The sequence below is a fragment of the Acanthopagrus latus genome, chromosome 3, assembly GCF_904848185.1.
Source record: "Acanthopagrus latus isolate v.2019 chromosome 3, fAcaLat1.1, whole genome shotgun sequence".
Lineage (NCBI taxonomy): Eukaryota > Metazoa > Chordata > Actinopteri > Spariformes > Sparidae > Acanthopagrus > Acanthopagrus latus.
Window position 1 is genome coordinate 22,526,381 of NC_051041.1, and position 21,954 is coordinate 22,548,334.

At 38.8% G+C, this 21,954-nt stretch overlaps 2 protein-coding genes across 3 annotated transcripts in view; both read right to left on the bottom strand.

Moving 5' to 3' along the window:
- Positions 1-390: 390 nt before the first annotated feature.
- On the bottom strand, positions 391-12,916 carry parp10 (poly(ADP-ribose) polymerase family member 10). 2 transcript variants are annotated; one of them, XM_037093520.1, is made up of 11 exons: positions 12,803-12,916; positions 10,514-10,689; positions 8,437-8,679; positions 8,085-8,315; positions 6,975-7,996; positions 6,608-6,820; positions 5,143-5,269; positions 3,634-4,674; positions 2,385-2,518; positions 2,140-2,314; positions 391-2,048 (listed from the first exon to the last, which is right to left on the bottom strand). In XM_037093520.1, the coding sequence occupies exons 2-11, from the start codon at positions 10,686-10,688 to the stop codon at positions 1,750-1,752; spliced, it is 3,660 nt and encodes a 1,219-aa protein (XP_036949415.1). In that variant the 5' UTR covers position 10,689; positions 12,803-12,916; the 3' UTR covers positions 391-1,749. The 2 variants fall into 2 exon arrangements, with proteins under 2 accessions (XP_036949415.1, XP_036949414.1); XM_037093519.1 differs by having other exon boundaries at positions 8,085-8,318.
- Positions 12,917-15,912: 2,996 nt separating this feature from the next.
- LOC119017466 (CMP-N-acetylneuraminate-beta-galactosamide-alpha-2,3-sialyltransferase 1-like) overlaps positions 15,913-21,954 on the bottom strand; it is a 73,183-nt gene continuing 67,141 nt past the window's right edge. The window contains exons 5-7 of the mRNA XM_037094203.1: positions 20,953-20,998; positions 19,927-20,046; positions 15,913-19,797 (exon numbers count right to left, since the gene is read on the bottom strand). Of these exons, the coding sequence (XP_036950098.1) occupies positions 19,624-19,797; positions 19,927-20,046; positions 20,953-20,998 (340 nt within the window). The 3' untranslated portion in view covers positions 15,913-19,623. The remainder of the gene's footprint in view (positions 19,798-19,926; positions 20,047-20,952; positions 20,999-21,954) is intronic.

The window sequence follows — 21,954 nt, forward strand, 5'->3', positions numbered from 1 at the left end:
CTTTGTGTCAAACTCAACACACATGTAGATTAAAAAAATGCACATTTTCAACCTAGTACTTAAGTTTATAAAAAAGCTAATTTCAAAATGTAAAAGTTATTTAACAGTAGCAGAACAAAAGGCACAATGCTGCTTTAAATTATATCTGCATTACGTTTCTGCAATACAGAAGTATAAACTAGTAGTTGAGTATTCCGTTACTCTTTTTCTGCTTTTGGTGGCTTGCTGTATGCAATAATTTCATCCTACAATCTACCAAGCAAATATTCCATACAAGCACACAAGACATTTTTAGATGACCAAGAGCACAACAGGCTACGAGCCTTCAAAATGTATTTCATCAATGGCTGAGCCCCCAAAACACATCCCCAATAAACTCCTAATGGTTCCTCATTTTAAGAAGCTTTATTTTTCTAAAAAAAAAAAATGATGATGATCTTTATTTAGAATGCACATTCTTAAATGTTTTCTAATTTAAAAAAAACACAAAAGAAAAAAACATATCTTTGGTAAACACATTTCTGGGCACAAATCACAGACATAAGGAAATCCAAAGATCTGCAAGCTATTGCTTAATTAATGACAAAAAAACAAACAAACAAAAAAAAAACAGGCACTGTCGGTCAATCATGATGTCCACACATACTACACCTCGTGTTATCGCACCGAGTTAGGGCAACTGGAAGGTGACTATCAAGACCCATCATGTGCTGTACACGATACACATAGGTGAACTTGCAGATTATTTCGTTTTATTAAAATAATACATTCTTTAAAGTGCGCACTAGATTTGATTGATTCACAAGGCGTAAAATTCACAATAGATTACAGATAAATAAAAAAATATATAATTAGTATTAGGATAAAGGATAATTATGCTTATTTTCAATCTAGGCCTAATTTTTGCTTCTTTCTGTAAACATGGTGATCACCTTTTCAATAATATTTTCTTCAGGGTAGATCAGTAGACTAGGTCAGGGAAATTCAAAAAGCTGAACCCAAAAGCAAATAAATATATACACTATAGGCCATATTTTCATTTCAAAATCTATGTCTATGTGTATAGTTTCTGGTTACTATAGTTTGACATCAGAGTAGTTAGCATTGTTGGCAAGCTAAAGAATTACACATCAAAACAGTTACATTTATATCAATACAATAACATCAGTTGAGGGATATCAAGTAATATATGCAACATATCCGAGGCTAGCAGATATCCAGATAACAGATGTGTGGGCCAACAGTCCCTCCTCAGTGTGCTGTGTTTACAGTCTAAATAGCAAATTATGAATTTATCAGCTATCGCCTGATACTGATTTAGCTCATCTTTATAACAAATATCTGCGTATGGATGCACATGAATGTTTCAAAAAGCCAATAAAAAGCCACCAACCAAAGTGGCTCACATGTTACTTGTCACTTCTCAGATCACAAACAGAAACCAGAACACTTCTGATTGAAAATTCTTGTCCCTTGCTTTCAAAATTTGTATTCATATGAATATATCTCTTTATAGAGATCAAATACCTGCAATGTAATAACTGCTGAATCACACCTATTTAAAGGTGTGGCACGATGAGCCTTATTGGGTTCAGCTGTTTGAGTCTCTCTTGATCAAGGTTTATGATGATCGGGAAAGTGAAAATATCAACTGGGAACTACTACACATCAGCCCTTTATAAATCATATACACTTTTAATCAAGGCAAAACCTATGATGATTATCATCTGACCAATAATCCCTTTTCTCTCAGCGGTGGATTCTCTGACATGTAATGAGATATTCAGGAAAGGCCTGTGTGTCATTGAAGATGACAAACATTGTCGGCTTAGTGATGTCATCTGTCACGCTGTCGTATCTGAGGGGAATGTCACCAGTCTCTTTCAGCGGGGCTGTCTTCATCGAATGGCAGCCTTTTGTGTAGTCTCCTGTTAGAACCTTTGACACAAAAATAAACTTGTATCCGTCTGCGTTTGGGGGTGAATACTGATCCTGGACAGACAGCGCAGAGTTCACAGCAAAATACACCCCCTGACCATAGACGGTGGCTGTGTGGAGAAAACAAGATGTCAGAAATGAATACCCCAAGATAACACAAACTGAGTCAGGCAAGAGAACATTGGTATTAAAAAAACACACCATTCTTTCCACAGAAGCTTCTGTTGAATCCATGAATGCAGATCTCCTTCACACTCGACTCGCTTGTGCCATGGTAGAGGGTCTGTTCGATTAGCGGATACGTGGCACGCTGCAGTACGCTCGCCTTCTTCAACTTGTACTGATTGTACAGCAGTCGATTCATCAGCTTCTCCACCTGGGGAAAACAGTGTTAATTCAGACACACCAAATAATTTGTTCAAAATATATAGCTCATTATATTTCACCTGTATGATTCTGATTTTGCTGTGGTATTCCTGTATGGTCTCATAGAAGCTCTTCACCACGTTCTGAAATTCATCAGATTCCTCGTCCACTTTGGATGCCTCGGGCAGGTTTGACAGCAGAGAGAATTCCTCCTCTGTAAACAAAGGATTCATTTCCGTTCAGTAACAGACAATCAGATGGATCAACGACATAACTGTTGACAATAATAACTGTTATCGAAATTAGTAAAATGGGAGTATAATTTTAGGAATTATATTCTCGGTCTGTAAATCTGAACATTTCATCATCAGAGGGTGTCTGTACATTAAATCATGTACCTGTGTTGTAAAGCACTTTGAGCTATCAGTAGAACAGAATAGCACTATATTCCATTTAACATTTATGGTAAAGCAGTTTCTGCAAACCACAGATACGTCCTAACTTCTGTCATTTGCTAAGTATTATACATTTGTAAAAACAAAATGTGTCATATCCCATTCACATTTAATGTTTATGGTGTAATTGTCATATCAGAAGGTGGAGAGGACAGTGGTGGAGTAAAAGGTGACACGGCTGCCAAGCTAGTGACAGCAGTTCGAGTCTGTGTATTTTTTTTTTTTAATTTTAAGCGTGACACCACATTTTTTTTTGTAAGGAGACAGCATGACAATTTCCAGCCATGTTTGTGGCAACCGAAGAATGTTACTTGAAAAAACGATGACATTTATCTAATGCTAACCGAGTGGTTATGGGGCCCACACTGTTGTGGCAAGAGATTAATTAAATTATAAATTAGCGATATAAATAAAACGTAAAGTTTTGGCCTATCTGTGATTTTGCAAGAATGTACTAGCATTCGCCAACATCGTATTCCAAAGACTGGGTCAGATGTCTGCAGTTGTCTATGTACGCATTCAGAGTATAATCCAGGCCTAACAAATATAGCTGGCTAATGGAAACTGGAGCTTTAAGTACTGTTTGAAATTCAATTAGAGAGAAAATATTAAATGCCACAACTCAAGACAATGAAGTCCAACAGCTTTTCTGTTTTGGTGTCTAACAAAGGCAAGAGATGTGCATTTGAGAACAAAGTTAATGTTATTAAGATAGAAACTTTGTGTCTGCATTAGCTAGCCAACCTAAATTGTGCGTTCAATTATAATCTTGACTTGTCTGACAATCGTTCACTACATTTAGTTGATTTTGAACTTTATAAGTAGTTAATTCTACAGAAAACAATGTATAAGAACAGTATGAAGTCCACTTTACCTGGTACACCCTCAACCAAATCCTCTAAATTAACCAACTTCCTGGTGATTTTCACAGATTTCCCTGAAGCTATGTTGTGTTCTTGCATCTTCTCAAAGTTTATGGTGTGAGGCTGATTGTCTAGCAAGATATCGATCTTTTTCAGCTTCAACCTCCAAACATTCTCGATAAATACTGTAGCATCAGGTGAATATGGGGTCGTATCTGAAGTGACGGGGTCATGATACACCCACTGGACAGCTCTAAGGATTTCCTTGTCAGATACACCACTGGACATTTTCTCCAGCAGGAGCTTTACATCACACAGTGCTTCCGTCACAAAGTCCTTGAAGCCAGAAACGGTGATTATGGTGCCCTGAACTTGAATCTCGACTCCATGCTTCCTCTTGATCAACTCCAGACAATTCCTGTGGTACTCTGTAATGTTCTTCAAAGACCTGTGCTCCAGTTTCTCTTCCACCTGCCTCTGGCTGACCTTCTTCCCGAAGGCTATGTCCACCCGAATCAGGTCACAACTATAACCTGCAAACACATGCAGCTGTAGGGTGTTGGCTGCCTTGATGGTGTCCTGTAAAGACATACCAATGCCCCTTTTCAGCTGATCTGTGCTGGTGCCCTCATCAGCACTACTAGAAGCTTCTTCACATTGGATCATTTTCTTGGACAGCTCCAAGGCTTTTTGCAGCTGTTCCTCCTCATCCTCAAGGGACCAAGGGCCTGATTCCATAGAGTACTGGATGGCCAGAGAAAGTTGGGCGTCTTCTTCAAGTTCTCTACAAGAAATCTTGGAAGGGGGAGGTCTGGGACCGGGAGGCAGGAGCAGAAATCCATCCTTCAACACCATTAACCCGCTCGTAGTTTCCACAAAATTTAAGGGCTCTGAAGCCCCGACAGTTAATCCATCAGAGCCCTGGTCTGTCTGGCTGGCCGGTTCCTCTGCTGTGTACAGGTCCAGGTTATCCATGTCATCAAATTGGTCTGGGGCAGACACACCCTCCTCATCAACGGCTGAGATGATTCTCTTTGCCTCCTCTAAAAGGCCTGGAAAAGAGACAAGACAGATGGCTTGAAACTGCACAGAAATACAACCCCAATCCTGAAACAGTTGGGACACTGTGTAAAACAGTTAAATTACTTGCAAATAAACTGTGTTCACGAACAATGATTTTATAAATTGTTTCTGAGCCCATGTAGTAATATCTTTTATGCAATCAGGTGAACCTCGTCCCATACTTGCTTGTGAACAGCTGGGCATTTTCTGGGTTACCCCTTTCACACTCAATCATGATACTATCCCCTTTTAACAATGAAGCAGTTTGCCTGTGGAATGTTCCAAGCAGGTGCGTTGTGAGCATCCCTTAAACTTTCCAAATCCCTGTCCCATCTTCAAAAATCAATAGCAAAATCTTCCCATTCTGGTGTATTCATGTTTAACACAGCTGCCCAACTTTTTTTGTAATCAGGGATATATGAGAAATGTTTTCAGTTATTATTGAAACGAATGATTACCTCCGCCTGAAGCTCCATTCTGATCAGTTTGCATTGAATCTGAATTTAACTCCTGTGCAGAACCATCCAAAACCACTCTCTGGAAGTTTTTGTGTGACATCATCATCCATGCAGCCTCGAAAATGTCCTGAAACGATAAAGAGTATGTTTCGGTGAACACAAAATGTTTCTGCTGCAGGGTGGCCTGATTTACTTCACATTTCCATGTTATTTAATTGGTTCTGACATGATGCTATAATAATGTATTGATGATTAACTGTCTATTACCTCTCCTATGTCTGAAAATTTGTATAAATTTAACAATTCATTTCCATACCTTACCATAAAAGAGGAATTTTCTGCACCTCAACAAATAAATGGGTTGATTTAGTTTTTGTGCTATTCATTGGCGCCAATGTGCTGAAACAGAGGTTGCCTTGTTTATTTTGTTTGTTTTTATACCTAGTGTGTCCACTTCCCTGGCTTTTTTGAAAATGCTGTTAATAGTGATAATTCATTAATACTGTAGAATGCTGTTTATGCATTAGGAATCCTCAGTTAGGTTGTGATTCAACATAGTGTGACAACGTGTTTTTATCAGTTAGGGCACCTGAAGTGCAATAACTCATAGCCAGCAAAGGACCGTAAAGGGATTAGGATTTATGAACACGTGATTCCATTAAGAGAAAATACTGACATTTTAAGAAGTGCTCATTTGTTTTCTTGCAGAGAGACAGATGAGATCAATACCACTCAAATCTGTCCATGACAATATCTCCTGCAATGTAGAACTATTCCAAGTAAAAGAAATGGAGTGATTGACACAATAACTTGCTAAATGGCTCAGGACCTTTTAACTTAACTTTTATGAAAGTGGCATTTTAATTGTCTGGTCTTCATTGAGTTTCAACAGTTAACATTGATTTCTCATACAAGCATGAACTGAAATCAGTGAGTGGAGGGTCAGACATTGCATACATTTATCTTTAAAATGGGTATACTTTGGACGATGGCAAGCAATAATGTAGTTAAAAGTAGTTAAATGTAGAAAGAAATGAAGAAGTGTGTTGTTTTTAATAGAACACAATATGTAACAAATTACTATCCTGCCTCTACAATTGTTTTGTGAGTGGTAAATAGGTAGTTTGTGAGTATAAATTAAATTTCATACGTGTTGAGCTAGGGATGACAACAAAGCAGCAGTAAGACAACGAAGCACAGTGATGTTAAAACATCTGGCAGGCAAGACTTGCTGGGAAACACAATAAACACCAGTGTTTCACTTCTTTCTTGCGTGTGCTGGTAAACTCAGCCTCAGGCTACGCTGGATAAGGCTTCAAGTTAGACACCTCATCAAGATGAATGACAACCAATATAAATGGCCAACTGGGAGGATGCGCAGAGGGATGAAATTGCATATCTAGCTCCAAATACACTGAAAGATACAAATAAAAGAAAGAAAACTCTTGCTTTGTTCCACCATTACCTGGTGTGGCAGCGGCTCCCAGGGCACATGCTTTGGGTTGATATAGACCTGAAACTTTGTCTCCATCTCTTTTAGGATGCTCTTGCAGTCCTTATCATGTAAAAACCGGGTCACTCCTGGGGCGTTCACTGTGATGGTTCTGGTGTAGATAGAAGCGATGACACCTTGCAACACCTCCTCAGCCATTTGACAAGCAACCGCCTGGCCATGGATCTATCAGGTACATTAAAAACAAGATAACAAAACAATACAACAATCTATTGGGCAATGTTAAAATGGCACCTGAAATGACTTGGAACAGAAGGTTGAAATTTGGCCCGCAGTTAATAATCTCTGCTTCTACATGTGATACTGATGCAATACGTACCTTTAACCCGCAAACATGCTCTGCTTCCAGTGGAAAGATAGACACTTGGTCCATGTCAGCCAGTAGCTGATGACAATGGATCTGGATGTATTTCAGCATGCCTGGCTCCATAGAGAGGACTGTCTCCCTTTCAATAGGTGTGCTAAGAAACTCCAGGATTGCAGTGCGCTTCTCACTCTCCATCCCTTTCAGAGTCAACACATCAATATTCCCCCCTCGTTCTGACACCTTTACAGAAGAGAAACCCAGAGCCTTCAGGAACTGAGACCATTCTCTGCAATAAAAAATCCCTTCATACTGCGGGTCCACCGGCATGCTGAAGTGAGCCACCTGGGATTTCAAAAACCTACAAGCCTGGTTAGCCGAGTTCTGGGATAGGGAGGTTACCACAATGTCACAGTCTGATACAGTGTACATAGTAGGTGACTCTGTTTGATTCACGGTTTGCAGAAGTCGCTCTTTTACATCTTTTCTAGCAAGGAACTGAGCACTTTCTTTCTCGAGGGTGAAATGAGCCTCAACCATTTTGTCAAAATAGTCTGAGATGGAGTGTTTTATCTGCTCAAATGTCTGTCTGTCAGAACCTTCAACGTACACACCATTGTCTCTGATTTGGATGGTGACATTTGGGTGAGCCTTTTCAGTCATGTCCTGCTGAAAGGTGCCGAGCTGAAACAGAGCAAGCTTTACTGGCTCAGTGATAGCAATATGGCTTGACAGTTTATCTTCTTCCTGCTGTTGATCGTCCATGACTTCCTCTGCTACGTCCTCTTGTGGCTCAGGGTTGGTGAGGGGCTCTGGGGCAGTCTGTGCAGAGGACTGGCTGTTTGCACTGTCCAACGTGGCAGGATTAGTCTCCATATCAATCAAATCCTCAGAGCTGCTCTCAGCCATATCTTGGCTTCCAACTTCAGAGTCTTGTGGTGTTAAACTTTGTATAGGTTGTAGAAAATCAAAGTATGGCATCACCACAAGATCGGCACCTTCCAGTTTGTGCGGGTGTTTAAGGACAGAGCTAATAGCTGGTAAAAGAAATACAGACATTTTGTTACATAAAAAAAAACTACCATGGAAAAAACTGTTTTAAAGGTTGCATAATACAAAACTTACAGTCATAATTGACAAAGGACACCTTGGCTGTACCCTCTGAAAGCATTGTGACCTCCTTTACCTCTGGCTTCCCACCAACCTTGGTCTCAAAATACAATGTGAGCGTATCTGGAGTGGTGCCGGGGTGCAGGTTCTTCACAAGGATGGAGTCAGTTTGCTCAATCTGTTCCAGAGTCACATTGGCCCCAGCAAGTTTCCTCTTGGAGACTTTTGCACTTAGTTTTTGGAAATCTACTGAAGAAAAAAAATATATCTTAAACAATGCCATGAAGGAAAATGATGATGTTGAACATTTGGAAATAAAAACATTAGTGTTTTTAAGAAAAAAAGAAAATATGTGCCTTTAATGTACCTTTTGAGAGGGGTTGGCTGAGTTGAATGAGGATGAGATCTCTTCCCGGTGAGGGATGCAGAGTGTAGTCATTCAGGTTCAGGCTGAGCATGTTCTCCACATAGAGCTCTATCATGTCAGTCATGGTGGTGGGGTCGATCCCCTTCAGCAGCAGTCTACATGGGTCCTTAGAGGCAGGCTTTCTCACACTCAGCTCTACATTATGCAGAACATGGTGCCCTTTAGACAGCACTTGGGTGGCAGCTGTCAAAATCATCGGAGCAGAAGTAAAGGCAAAGTTAGCATACTGTATGTCAATAATAAATCATTATGCTGTTTCCATTGAATGTTTTTAAGTACAAATTTAGTTTGAGTACAATAAAGCTTTCTTTCAGTGTTTATCTTTTGTAAGTTAAATGTTTAATCTCTACTTTGGTGCTTCTAAAAAGGTAAGAAGGATCAATGTTTAAAAGCTTTTAAACTGATAAGTTAAAAAAGGGAGCTTACTGTACATAGAAATATTCATATATATATATATATATATATACACTATATTACCAAAAGTATTCGCTCACCTGCCTTTACTCATTCTATGAACTGAAGTGCCATCCCATTCCTAACTCATAGAATTCAATATGATGTCGGTCCACCTTTTGCAGCTATTACAGCTTCAACTCTTCTGGGAAGACTGTCCACAAGGTTGAGGAGAGTGTTTATAGGAATTTTTGACCATTCTTCCAAAAGCGCATTGGTGAGGTCACACACTGATGTTGGTCGAGAAGGCCTGGCTCTCAGTCTCCGCTCTAATTCATCCCAAAGGTGTTCTATCGGGTTCAGGTCAGGACTCTGTGCAGGCCAGTCAAGTTCATCCACACCAGACTCTGTCATCCACGTCTTTATGGACCTTGCTTTGTGCACTGGTGCACAGTCATGTTCGAAGAGGAAGGGGCCCGCTCCAAACTGTTCCCACAAGGTTGGGAGCATGGAATTGTCCAAAATGTTTTGGTATCCTGAAGCATTCAATGTTCCTTTCACTGGAACTAAGGGGCCAAGCCCAGCTCCTGAAAAACAACCCCATACCATAATTCCTCCTCCACCAAATTTCACAGTTGGCACAATGCAATCTGAAATGTACCGTTCTCCTGGCAACCTCCAAACCCAGACTCGTCCATCAGATTGCCAGATGGAAAAGCGTGATTCATCACTCCAGAGAACGCGTCTCCACTGCTCTAGAGGCCAGTGACGGCGTGCTTTACACCATTGCATCCGACGCCTTGCATTGCACTTGGTGATGTGTGGCTTGGCTGCAGCTGCTCGGCCATGGAAACCCATTCCATGAAGCTCTCTGCGTACTGTACTTGGGCTAATCTGAAGGTCACATGAAGTTTGTAGCTCTCTAGCAATTGACTGTGCAGAAAGTCGGCGACCTCTTTGCACTATGCGCTTCAGCATCCGCTGACCCCTCTCCGTCACTTTACGTGGCCTACCACTTATACAGACATATGTATATTTGTATGTACAGTAAGCTCACTTATTTAACTGATAAACTTAACTTTAAAGCCATCATCATCATCATAATTATTTTTTAACCAACGTGTATTACTAATCCTGTATGGATGGGATATGATTGTTATCACAGTTTTATGGCCTGGCTTCAAAAGCCCTTTGTACACATGAACAAATAAAAAGAACTTACTTTTATTATCTAGAACAAAAATACAAACAAACACAAGTCTGCTAACATGAACTTAATGTTTATTGGCTACTCGCTATGTGCTACAAAAACTCAGTTAACTTGCGTACAGATGAAGATGCTGCTGGGAAGCACTAGGATCCTTCTTCGGGGAAAACAGCTACAAGGTATTAGATCAGTGTATAGACTCAAGTGTTCACTGATACGATCCACCTTTTTATGCAGTATTAGAGGTTTTTCCAATATGGCTATTGATATCAGAAGAACCCTATTTTAAGGTAATTTAGATGTTGCATATTAAAGATTTTAGAAGCAGCTTAATTTAAGGCTAGCAAATCAAGTGTACGAATATGTGCCCAGACTTGCAAAATACATCAGACAAATAACCTCTATGTTGCCACTTACCCACTTCCTCTTCAAACACGAGAATGGCAGTATCACCCTTCTTCTCCACAGAGACAAGTGGACCTCCCCCAGAGCGCCGCTTATTCTCAAAGTACAGAAAGAGCAGCTCCTCATCGACTCCTGGAGGCAGAGCCAGCACCTCCACCGTCCTGTCCGCCGCGTTTTCAACAGACATCCTGTAAAGCACATACAGGTTATACCGTGCCAGATGAAGTGGTTCAAATCATTTGATTACAGCTTTCCAGCTCTGTAGGAAATTGATAAATTACACAAGGACACTGTGTTATCCATGAGCCATTAACAGAAAATTGCTTTACATACATTTCAACTAGGGATGTAACGGTTACCAGTGTCACGGTAAACCATGGTAAAATTCCCAACGGTGAAGGTTACCTTTTAAGTCGTAATTATCATGGTAACCGCCACAGTCGATAACCACGGTGTGGAAAGCTCGCGGCGCATGCGCAGCGTGCAACGTGCATTTGTTGAGTAGTGAAGAAGACATGTCGGAGGAAGGATGTGATAGTTATAGAAGAAAGTTGTTGCGAGGGGCGGCAACACATTCAGTTTACTTAATTTTATTTTATGACCATCACCCTCAACTGTTCAGCAAATGCAAGGTAAATTAACCTTAAGCTGGTGTGCATGATATATGTGCATGTCTAATTTGTTGATGTCACTAATAAACTGACCAGATAGTGGTGTAACTGAACGAAGTTGAGCCGTGATTTGGCATGTTATCTGAAGCGCTTATTAACTGTAGATTTCACTTTTTAAAGTTGACCTAACAATTCCCCAAATATTGATGCAGAGCTGCAGTGAGGAGGATCTGAGACAAACACGTACTGGGTGGACTGAGTTTGTGAATGCAAACTGACTGAGATGACTGACTTTCATCTCAGCTTCGTTCACTGGAGCAGTGTCTACCTGTGGCTCAGCAGCCATCTGACCAATCAGACTGACCGAGTCCATTGACAACAGGCGAGCAGGCAGACAGAGAGACAGACAACCAATATATATCCAGCCAGTAATATCAAAAATATATAACACTTGTGGATTATTTGTAGAATATGCTACATATATAGACAATAATATAAAATGGTGAATATAACAAGTGTCTAGATAGAGCCAAAACAGAGTACTCATAATTCATTTAACAATAATCCTTTTTGTTTTGAAAAAGGTATCCAACCTGTTTCTAACAAAAGTGATATGATCTAAATTGTGAGTTTTGTGATCTGTTGGTTGCACCCTTACTATTAAGTAACAATGGCATTTTCTATTCATTTTTTTCACAGAGAGGGTCTGCTGGCCAATCGAGTGCTGCTGCCAGTACATCTCATTCTACCTCTGAAACACAGACATTACAGGACATGTTTCAAACACAGGCTGCCTCATCACAAAAAGCCAATTACCTATTTTGCACATTTTTGATACATTCTTTTAAACTTATTTAATGTTGATTTTGCAGTGTTTTGTTAAGGTTTTGGATTTGGACTATTTTATTATATAATAAATCTAGTTAAATATAAATCTTGGTTAAATTTATTAGTGTTTTTTGGAAGACATTTTAAAAATACCGCAGTATACCAATAACCGTGATAATTTTGGTCACTATTACCATGGTGTGAAATTTTCATAGAGTTACATCCCTAGTTTCAACATGTCATTTAAATGTATACAGTATAACATGGTCAGTCACTAAAAAACAGGGAAAGATCACACCTTTTGTTATAACATCAGAAAGAACAAGTCTTGGTAGAACGTGCGTTTATGACTCAACCACATTTTAAAGTAGTAATCACAATTCTGCTCATTTAAACTTTAGGACTTAATAGCAAAACATCATCATTCCCTGTTTTGAAGCCACTTTAAAGACTTCTTCACATTTACGTGTAGACAGTGTGACAGAGATCATGGCCTACCTAACAATGTCAGGTTCAGAGCTGGATAACAGGAAGCTCGGCCTCTTTTCATTCCCCCCCAGCTACTGTACTTTTGGAGCTAATTTTAACGGTGGTGTATTTGTTACAAGAAGCGTTTTCCTAAGCAGCTCACAAATAGAGTTACTGTCGCACTGTTGCTATTATTTTTTTAACTGCGCGGTGGACCCGTAGTTTGTGTGCATGCCAATATATATTTCCCCAGACTGGAAAGTGAAACCATTAGCCACAGTTGCCATGTTTTAACACTGAAGCTGCAGGTTTATCGCAACTGTGTCCTGTTCTGCCAACGGAATGAGAATTTAGTTGGCACCGGGTATCGACACGTTTATGGAGCATTACCTACCTGTACTATAAGGTAGACATTTGGTCGGAAAGTCGATTCGTCCAAACGGGTTGAACTGGACTCTGAACACTTCCTTGTTGTGCTGCTTGTTGAACGGCGGGAGGCGTCATCGGCACCACGTGTTCAAAGGGGAACATACGTCATCACAGGGACAAGAAGTTGTGTTATACTACCTTCATTCAAAAACATAATATCATGTTAATACAATACAATATGACGTAATTTAATATTCTATAATATAATATAACATAATATAATTCATATAATATGACATAATACAATTGTATAATAGTATATTCAATTAAACGCCATTATATTATTTTATTGTTTAAATAGTGAATATTGAAACGTAGATGATACAGTAGATGTCCCTTATTTCTTTAGTTTCTTTATTATTTATTCATAATATAATATAATATAATATAATATAATATAATATAATATAATATAATATAATATAATATAATATAATATAATATGAAATTATATACTATGATATAATATTCAATTCAATGCAATTAGATTGTTTTATTATACTGTATATATAGCAAATACCATCTTGTAGATAAATATATTAGATATCCCTTATTTAGTTTGTATTTACTATTTACTCAATAACTGGTCTTCTACTGCAATGGATGGAGAGAAATATTATTAGTTTAGTTACAGTTTCTTATTGCTTTGTTACGCCCTCATAATACTGTTTACATGTCAATGCATCAATAATTATAATGCAGTAATGTATATAATAATGTGCAGTCTTTTATTCTATTGTTAATAATATCTTTGGCTTTTTTTCTGGTAATTAAAATTCTTCATGCAGGACTTTTTATTGAATGGATTACTTTTAAACTGTAGTTACAAGATTTATGTACTTCCACCACCACTGCTGTTTGAACATAAATTGTAATGTAAATGAAAAAGGCAAATACTATTTTATAACTTATAAGAATTGAAGAATTGAACCGTGCTGAATAATACTTCTTGTCTATATGATTATTAGGCTGAAGAAACCTGAAGGTAGTCAGTGGTGTATAATGTATAAAGTTTTAGGCAGAAGAGAATGAGGCACTTAGATGCCTTGTCTGACTCACATAAAAGTCATCACTGACCAGAAGGCCACTCTGAATATTTTAAACTACATTGTGTATAATCACTTATTTATCATGTCCGTACCATGGTAGCAACATGGACTGCATGCATGAACAAATATGGTTGACTGGTATGCAGCTGTGAGCTTTAAGTTTGAATGACCCTTTGTATATGCTGTATGAGGAGTACACGCAATGTCTGCAAGTCCAGCTGACTTCCAAGTACTATATTGTACAGTTCTTTACAGCTTATACACAGATGTTTCCCAAACTGGGTGTTATATCTTCTGGAGTTGTGCTTGATATAAAACGAATTCTGAGATACATATAGGCTGTAATGCATCGCACAACTTTAAATGATTCAAATGGCTTTTATTCTGTATGTGTGAAATGGGATGTAAAGGGGTGCAAGCAAGTTCAGATCTATTTTATATCTCATAAACTATAAATGTTTTAATTATAAGCAGAGTTTGTGTGATTATGGTAATTAGTTTTCCACACTGAGTACCTTAAGATAAATGGATGCATACAGTTGGAGTGACCTGATCTCCACAGGCTTTACAAAATCACGTAACTCAATCAATGTAAATTAAAGAATCATTAATGTCATCATAATGTGCTCAAAAGCTGCTGATCAGCGTGCAGTACTGACTATTTTGATATGAATGTGTCCTTATACATTGGCTGAGAAATAAATGAAGTTGTGACAAAGCAGACTCCATACAGTCCGATGCATTCTTTATCTCATCACCTTTTCGCATCATTATTAGGGGTTTATACACAGAAAATCAGTCGAATCAGCCAAAGTGGGCATTTCGAAATTCTAATTTGTCATGTACTAAATACAATGTGAGTGAGTGGCTCCACAGCCTTTAATGCATTCAGATTCTACAGTGATGTCGTTAACGATCAGTTCGGATGTTTGAATGAGGTTTGTGCTGTTAACAATGGACACGATATTAAAACAACGGATGAAAACAGTATAAAGTGGTTGCTGATCCGGCACGTTGGTTATGCTAATTTGTGAAAATGAACTAGTTTCTCCCACAGCAGCCACAACACAGCTGTACCGTGAGAACAAGCTGTGAGAAACCGAGCTGCTTAATAATAAACAAAAAAAAAGCAAAGAGCATACATGTGTAGCAGCTCACACGTGGCCAATTCCTCCAGGATAACAACTGTAGCTTCTCTTATTTTCCCTTTTAATCCAATTTAGGCATCTGATGTAAAAAAAAACAAAAAGCCTGTTGGTGCACAGTTTACAATTCATTACTGAGATAAAAGAATCAACAGTTTTTTTTTATTTGTGTAATAGAAAGGAGCAAAAATAACCTCACTAACCTGCCGGCATTCACATATTTTTTAAATTTTTTTATTCTAGTCTATTAGTTGTAGCGTGTGGTGGTGGAACAGACTTACCTCATAGAGAGGGCCACTCAAATGAACACTCGCCCCCTCACCAATTATAGCTGACTAATGGCCATGTTTCTCATTTCATCCTTTAAAAGAAAACTGTTGTAAATTGGTAGACATGAGATGAATATCTACGAGGCAAAACACAATCTTCACAACAGCAGAAACCAGAGAGATACTTTCAAAGTTGTTGCCACAGGGCATGTAGTCTTGATATCTTCTGGGAAAAAATCATCCGACTGGCTAGAAAACACTGATTTCTCCTCAAATCAAAGACATTGTTTATGTATAATTATCCATATTTTACTTTGTCTAATTAAATGATTTAAACTACTCTTAAACTATGTAGTAGAAGGTGCAATACATAAGAATTGACCACTTGTTGAGTTCAAAACAAATAAGTGGAAGCATATCAGTAGAGCTATAGCTCAGTTAGCTGTGCAGGAAGTGTTGGTGTTTGCACCTCTAGCTCAGGAGCTTTGGACCAGGACAAGCTGGGGCTAGCTGGTTAGCATGCTAATGTCAGTGGAAGCTGTATGTAAAACTGTTGTAAAATGATTTATTTCCTCCTCGTCTCCAGAACCTATACCAGTATGCATACAAGCCAACTATCTACATTACAGTTTACCCACACACATTCTGCATAAACTTGGGGAAATGTATTATTAAATTGAACCCCTTTGTCCTTTACAGACATTTCAGCAAGAAAGGCTCCACTTTTGTTTCAACACTTTGTGGAAGTTCACTAAAAGATGCAAGATTCCTTTATACATCTCTCCCTGGGGTATCAGTGACCTGAGACTTCTTCAGACCAAGAGAATTTCACAAAGAATATAAACATTAGATTTTTCTGAAGGTGCTGCTTTAATGGGTATTACATAACTATTCAACATTAAAGAGCTGGATGGAAAAGAATAGAATACAGAATGAATATGGGTGAGAGACAGACTTTGTTTTGGAACATTAAACAGTGAATGAAGTTTGAAAAGAGCTAGTTAACACTAAGTCATCACATCAGTCATGTAAAGGACAAATCAAGGGATTTTAATACTGATACATGTTCTTGTCCACTAGGTGACAGTGTCCCCTGCATAACAGACGTGCGCCACTGTGGTCTCCGAGGGGGCTGACATATTTGAATAAACCAAATATTGTAGCTCCTCTTCTCATGTCTGCTCTCACGTGGAGAAGAAAAATGATCGGGAAGATGCTGACGATGCGTGCAAATGTCCCATTATGTTCCAAGGCACATGGAGCAAATCATAGCCTATTACAGAAGCACCACCGAGCTCAAGTTCGGACGAATCTGAGACAACACAAACATTTCGGATGAGAGATCTGTTGGTGAAAAATGATTACATGAAGGTTGAAACATGTGTGTTTCAGGAAGGCATAAAGCGTTCGGTCTCGACACATCTACAACGAGTTTAGCAGGTGCAGCAGGTAATTTCAAGCATGGACAAAACAACATTGCTGCATTTCATCAATACCAGAGAGTCAAAGCTGTTGACACACCAACTCAACATGTAATCAGCATTTTGTCCGGTGGTATATACAAAAAAATACTCACATGTACTTAAGATGGTTATAATATCATGCTTATGATTTGTTAAATTAAGCTTGTAAAGGTTGCTGACAATTATATAAAAACAATAATTATGGTACACTTAACTACAACAATTTGATGGTGAAATTAAGTCTTATAAAATTCCATTAAAGGCACTTTACACCCACGCTTAATGAACAATATGTCACAATGTACATCAAAAATGTTCAGTACATCATTTGAATGATAAGGCACCCCTGTATAGGCTGTTTCATATATCAGATTCCGGCGATGAATAATGAATGTCGACAACTTAATAAAGAAGCTGGTGTTTGAGGAACACCTTGAGCATTTAAAAGCGTCAAATCAGATTTTATAACAGAGAGTGATGAAAATCTCATCAACAGCTTCGCTATAGCATGACTCTTTGAAACAGTTCTCCAGTAGAGCCCTTCAGGGCCCACTAGACTTTTCAAATCCACCCCGAGCATTGTTATCTCACCACTGACTTCTCACTCTCCCATGCAGTCAAAAGGATGTGAATAAAGATAATCCATAATATTAGGTTGTAACAGTTTTGATTCTGTCTGTGACATTGCTTCAACAATGTGCTGATAGTTGCAGCCACAGTTTCCATGTTCAGCTGGAGCTGGAGGGAGTTTACATTCCATAATTGAAAGAAGGACTAAGAATCTGCAGCCATGCTCTTTTACCATGGATGTATTATTTAGAAGTGGATACTGTATGCAGAGATGGCGACTATTCATTCCAATTAGAATTGCTGCCCTTGTGCATGAGCCAAAAAGTGTTGTCTAGCTTCTAGGTTTAATTCCTGGTTAGATTTTTACATTGTGATGACTTCACAGATTTTTAAATCCATATCCTTGTCCCAAGGACAATTTTAAATATATGAAACCACCATGGATCAAAAATTAATAATAGAGAGAGTCATAATGAACCTTGTTGCTGTTTGAGGTGTTCTGTCAACAGATATGGGCCAATGAGGAATTTTTTGCTGCAATAGTGCGAGTGCCCACTGGGCAAAATTTGAGTCAAGGCTGAGTGGCGATGCAGTATCCAGTTTATTTGTTGTTCATCCAACGCTGTGATGCTCACGTAGGCCCAGCACAGCCTCGAGCTAAATGCTAATAATGGCATACTAACACGCTCACAGTGACAATGGTAACATGCTGATGTGGAGCAGCTATATTCACCATGTTCATTTAGTTTTGCTTGTTAGCATGCTAATTAGCCTCAAAACTACACTACAACAGAGGCTCATGGGAATGCCATTAGTTTTGCATTTTGGTTTTGAAAGTCACTAGTGGTTTGGTGACGTATTGGCTTAATTACACATTTTTGAGCTGATGATGGAGTGTGTTGACTCCATCGAATTTTTGAGGTATTTCGATCAACACCCGTGATGTCAACCTGCTGGTAATGCTGGAGGGGGCATCATGGGATCAGGAGAGTTACTGAGATTCATCCTGCGAGGGAACGTATGAATGTTTAGCGATTGACCAGTCAACACTGCCGTCCCCCGTGCCACACTGCCAGCATGGCTAAAAATGTGTACAAGGTGGGAATTTGGGGGGCTGCTCTGGGTAATTTTAGACTCAAGATGTTACAATTTGACAACTCTCGCTGCTGCGGCTGTGTTTTGTTGTCAGCCTAATTTAAATTCTGGCAGTGCGGACAGGTCTTTTCAAACACCATTTTGTCAGTCAAGTTGAGAACAAATTATCAGCAAATATCTGTAATTGAAAGTGTGGTCAATAGTTTTCTGAGAGGGGGAGACGCTCTGACCTGAGCATCTCTAAAACTCTGGCTGAGGCTGTGTGGGTAATTTATAAATGACGAACGTTAGGGCTGGATTTTGGACTTGATTGTAAGTGTCCCTTGGCCTTATCAAACTATATTTTACAGCTCAAATCAGACAAGCAAGAAACAAGCAGCTCTGTAGTGAAAGCAGTTTCTAAGAATTTGGTCAGTATGATGAAAAACAGCTCTCTCTCTCTCTTTCTTTCTCTCTCTCTCTCATACCTACTCTTATGGAATGTATAATAATAAACCACGTTCTCTGCCATTGGGCGATAATTTATTCTGAAGTGAAATTTATGGTACAGTCAGCTATGTGTTTTGTTGTGACGCTCACTAAGACGCTTTTAGGTATGTTGTTCGTCAGTTTGGACTCAAGCGACCTCCCATACACACCAATTAAAGCGGCAGACAGTGGTTATAATTCTGAGATGCTCTTCCTGCACGGATGACAATGATGAACTTCACACAATATCCCTCTTGCTATGTCTATAAATCAGCAGAGTAATATGGCACTTTGTCTGACTGCTGCTGTCAACGGGACTTATTTCGTGTCAACGGCCTTTAAGACACAAAGCTCCAGGTAGCCACAATGCTAACCATTTATAGAAAAAGCGAGTACACACAGACAATACAACCAAAGCTTTTTTTTTTTTTTTTTTTTTGTATAGCATGCTTTTTGATAAGACATATTGTCCTGTCTCCTTTTGTTCACTCCCAGACACTGAGTTTCTGGAACAAATGGCAGTGTTGCGTTTGCCTTGTCTGTTGGTTTTGTCCATCGTAGTGACATTTCTTAAACAGTAGCTTCAGTTGAAGAATAGAAAGAGTTCTTGGGTCTTTGGAAATCATTGGAAAAAATGTTCTTCCAGCGTGAAAGGAACTAAAAATATACAGTAAAAGGTTACTGAAGTTCATCTGATGGCCATCCCAACAAACATACTGGCTTGGTATCATCTGCCTTTAAACATTTGGATTTTGTGCTTGTCTGCCAGCAGCAGGGTGACATTATATTCATAATCTCCATCGTGGACTCCTGTGTGTCGGAACGCTCCAGCCAAATGGTTCTCCTCCCAGTAGTGGTGCCAGTTTCCATACTGGTCTGCCCCAAATCCAAACACGCTGACCTGGAGCAGACGACGAATGAAAGCACAGACTTTTACATCACTTCAGATGCACTTATTTTTCGATAAGTTATTCCAATCTACTGTGGAATTTCAGTATTGTACTGCAATCAATGAAGCAGTACAACTCACCTCATCGCAAATGTGGATAGCGAGCAGTAAGCTGAGGAATCCGGTGGAAGGATATCGTCCGTGACCCTCGAGCCACGACTCGTAGACGTATTTGAAAAATGTGGGACTGTAAATCAACACCTGAAAAAGAGTCAGAGGAATTTCTATTTATTGGTTCTTTACGGAGGCAAGAGGTGAAGATAAATTCCTTTATAATGAAAAAAATACATTAATATCAGAAAAAAAAGGCGATAAAATATGAGAGCTTTGGTCTGGGCTGTTGCTAATGATTTGCACGGGGCAATTTTAGCTCAAATTAAAAAGTAAATGTCACAGCAACACCAAGATTGAAAAGTGGCTGATAGTATGCAGCGCTTGTTTTGTACACTGTAAGTAATTCAAGCGAGTATATCATTATAAACGCAGCCACGGTCAGTAGAGGACAAGTGGCATGCCACTTTCATTTGGCAGAGCAGTGACATACAGCAGTGATACATCCCTGCAAAGAATCTCCATATGCTGGCAGTAACGTTATGTGTCAGTGAAAAGCGCCATCTGCCAGTTTAAGTGCAGCAACAAACCACTTGTCAAAATGAAAAATACCTAGATCCTCACTCATTAAAAGTAGAAACGCCTTTGTCTAAAAATACTCGTGTACTCTATATAACAATTTAAAGTCCTGCCCTCAATGTTACTCAAGTAAAAGTACTCACAATACAGAAACTTTATTTTAGTGTTACACTATTAATAACACATTATATAATTGGACAGAATTACATAATGTTGTAATTTGAGTTTAGCCAACAGAGTTTCTTAGTAAATTGCTACTAAATAATGATAATGATAATTTATAAGCTCATCACATGTTTTGTATTTAAAATCTGCTGTAAGTGTCAGATGCGGTTGTTCACATACGTTTGACCATGTATTGTACATAAAAGGTATCTAAGTTTTTATTTTAGCTTTTGAAAATTAAGTCCCAATTTAAGTAAAGCCATGTTTAAAAAAAGATGCTTTAAAAAAAAGACAAACTGTTTTGTAACTCACCTTATCTTTGTTTGCCTTTATCCTGGACGTGACAGGGATATATGTCCTGTAACACAAGAGAACACCAGCAGCCTGAAATTTGGGCTTTACTTGCCTAAAGAAACCCTGAAAGTCTGTTTTTACAAGAACCAATTCTGCTTGTTTGTCCCCAATCACTGGTATCACATCCACAATCTCAGCGTGATCCATCCGTTTGATCTCATTTTACTGAGGACATGTCTAAAAATAAATGCACCAGCGTCTTTCCTTATTACAACTGTATGAAAAGAGCTGATTAAATATCATGGGCAGATTTAGTAGTCATCACATTAACATATGCTCACTGTCAGTTTTTTCTCTTTTTTTTATGCTTTCTGACTCATCAGATAAGAGCCTGCAGAGCGGAGCTGATGTCAGTCTGCAAAATAATTTGCCTTAAACACAGCGGACTGAGATGGATGGTTGGATACAACAAAGCTGTGATTAGATGCACAATATTTCCTCAGTCTGACTGATTGATTAGAGATCGCATCTTAACTGTTTACACGGACTCTGAATAAAGTGATCCCATGTGTTTAGCCTACAGGCTGCAAAGCATTTATTCAGAATATAATATTTTTGTCATGCATCTGCTGTTTAATATAATGGAGGAAGACACTTTCCCCAAACTTTATTGAGGATATTCAATTCATCCATTCATTAATTCATTCATTGATTTGCTCTGCCTGTTATACAATTTTCAAGATGGACCCACATCCTGTCATTAGAGGATTGTTACAGTTCATCAAGAACCATTTCTCAATTTAGATTCCAGCTCTTCATTTCTTCATTTCTTCAACGCTTCTTTGAACCCCTTGTTTCGAGCCTTTCAACCATCAATAATCAATCTCAAAGTCTTTTAAGATCTCCAACACGAAAAAGTTTTATCTGCCACCACCTTGTGTTTTGCCACCGCGATATTTCTGTCGCTCCTGGAAGAAACTTCACTTGATGTTACTCCCAGGCGAGGCGAACAAGCACTAT

Bases quoted from the DNA above. Each gene is read 5' to 3' on its own strand.
- parp10 (XM_037093519.1), bottom strand. From the start codon at position 10,688: ATGTCTGTTGAAAACGCGGCGGACAGGACGGTGGAGGTGCTGGCTCTG. The intron at 7,997-8,084 runs GTAAGTTTTGTA...TTCTTTTACCAG, and splicing joins GTCCTTTGTCAATTATGACT to CTATTAGCTCTGTCCTTAAA. The intron at 6,821-6,974 runs GTACGTATTGCA...TGTACCTGATAG, and splicing joins AGCATGTTTGCGGGTTAAAG to ATCCATGGCCAGGCGGTTGC.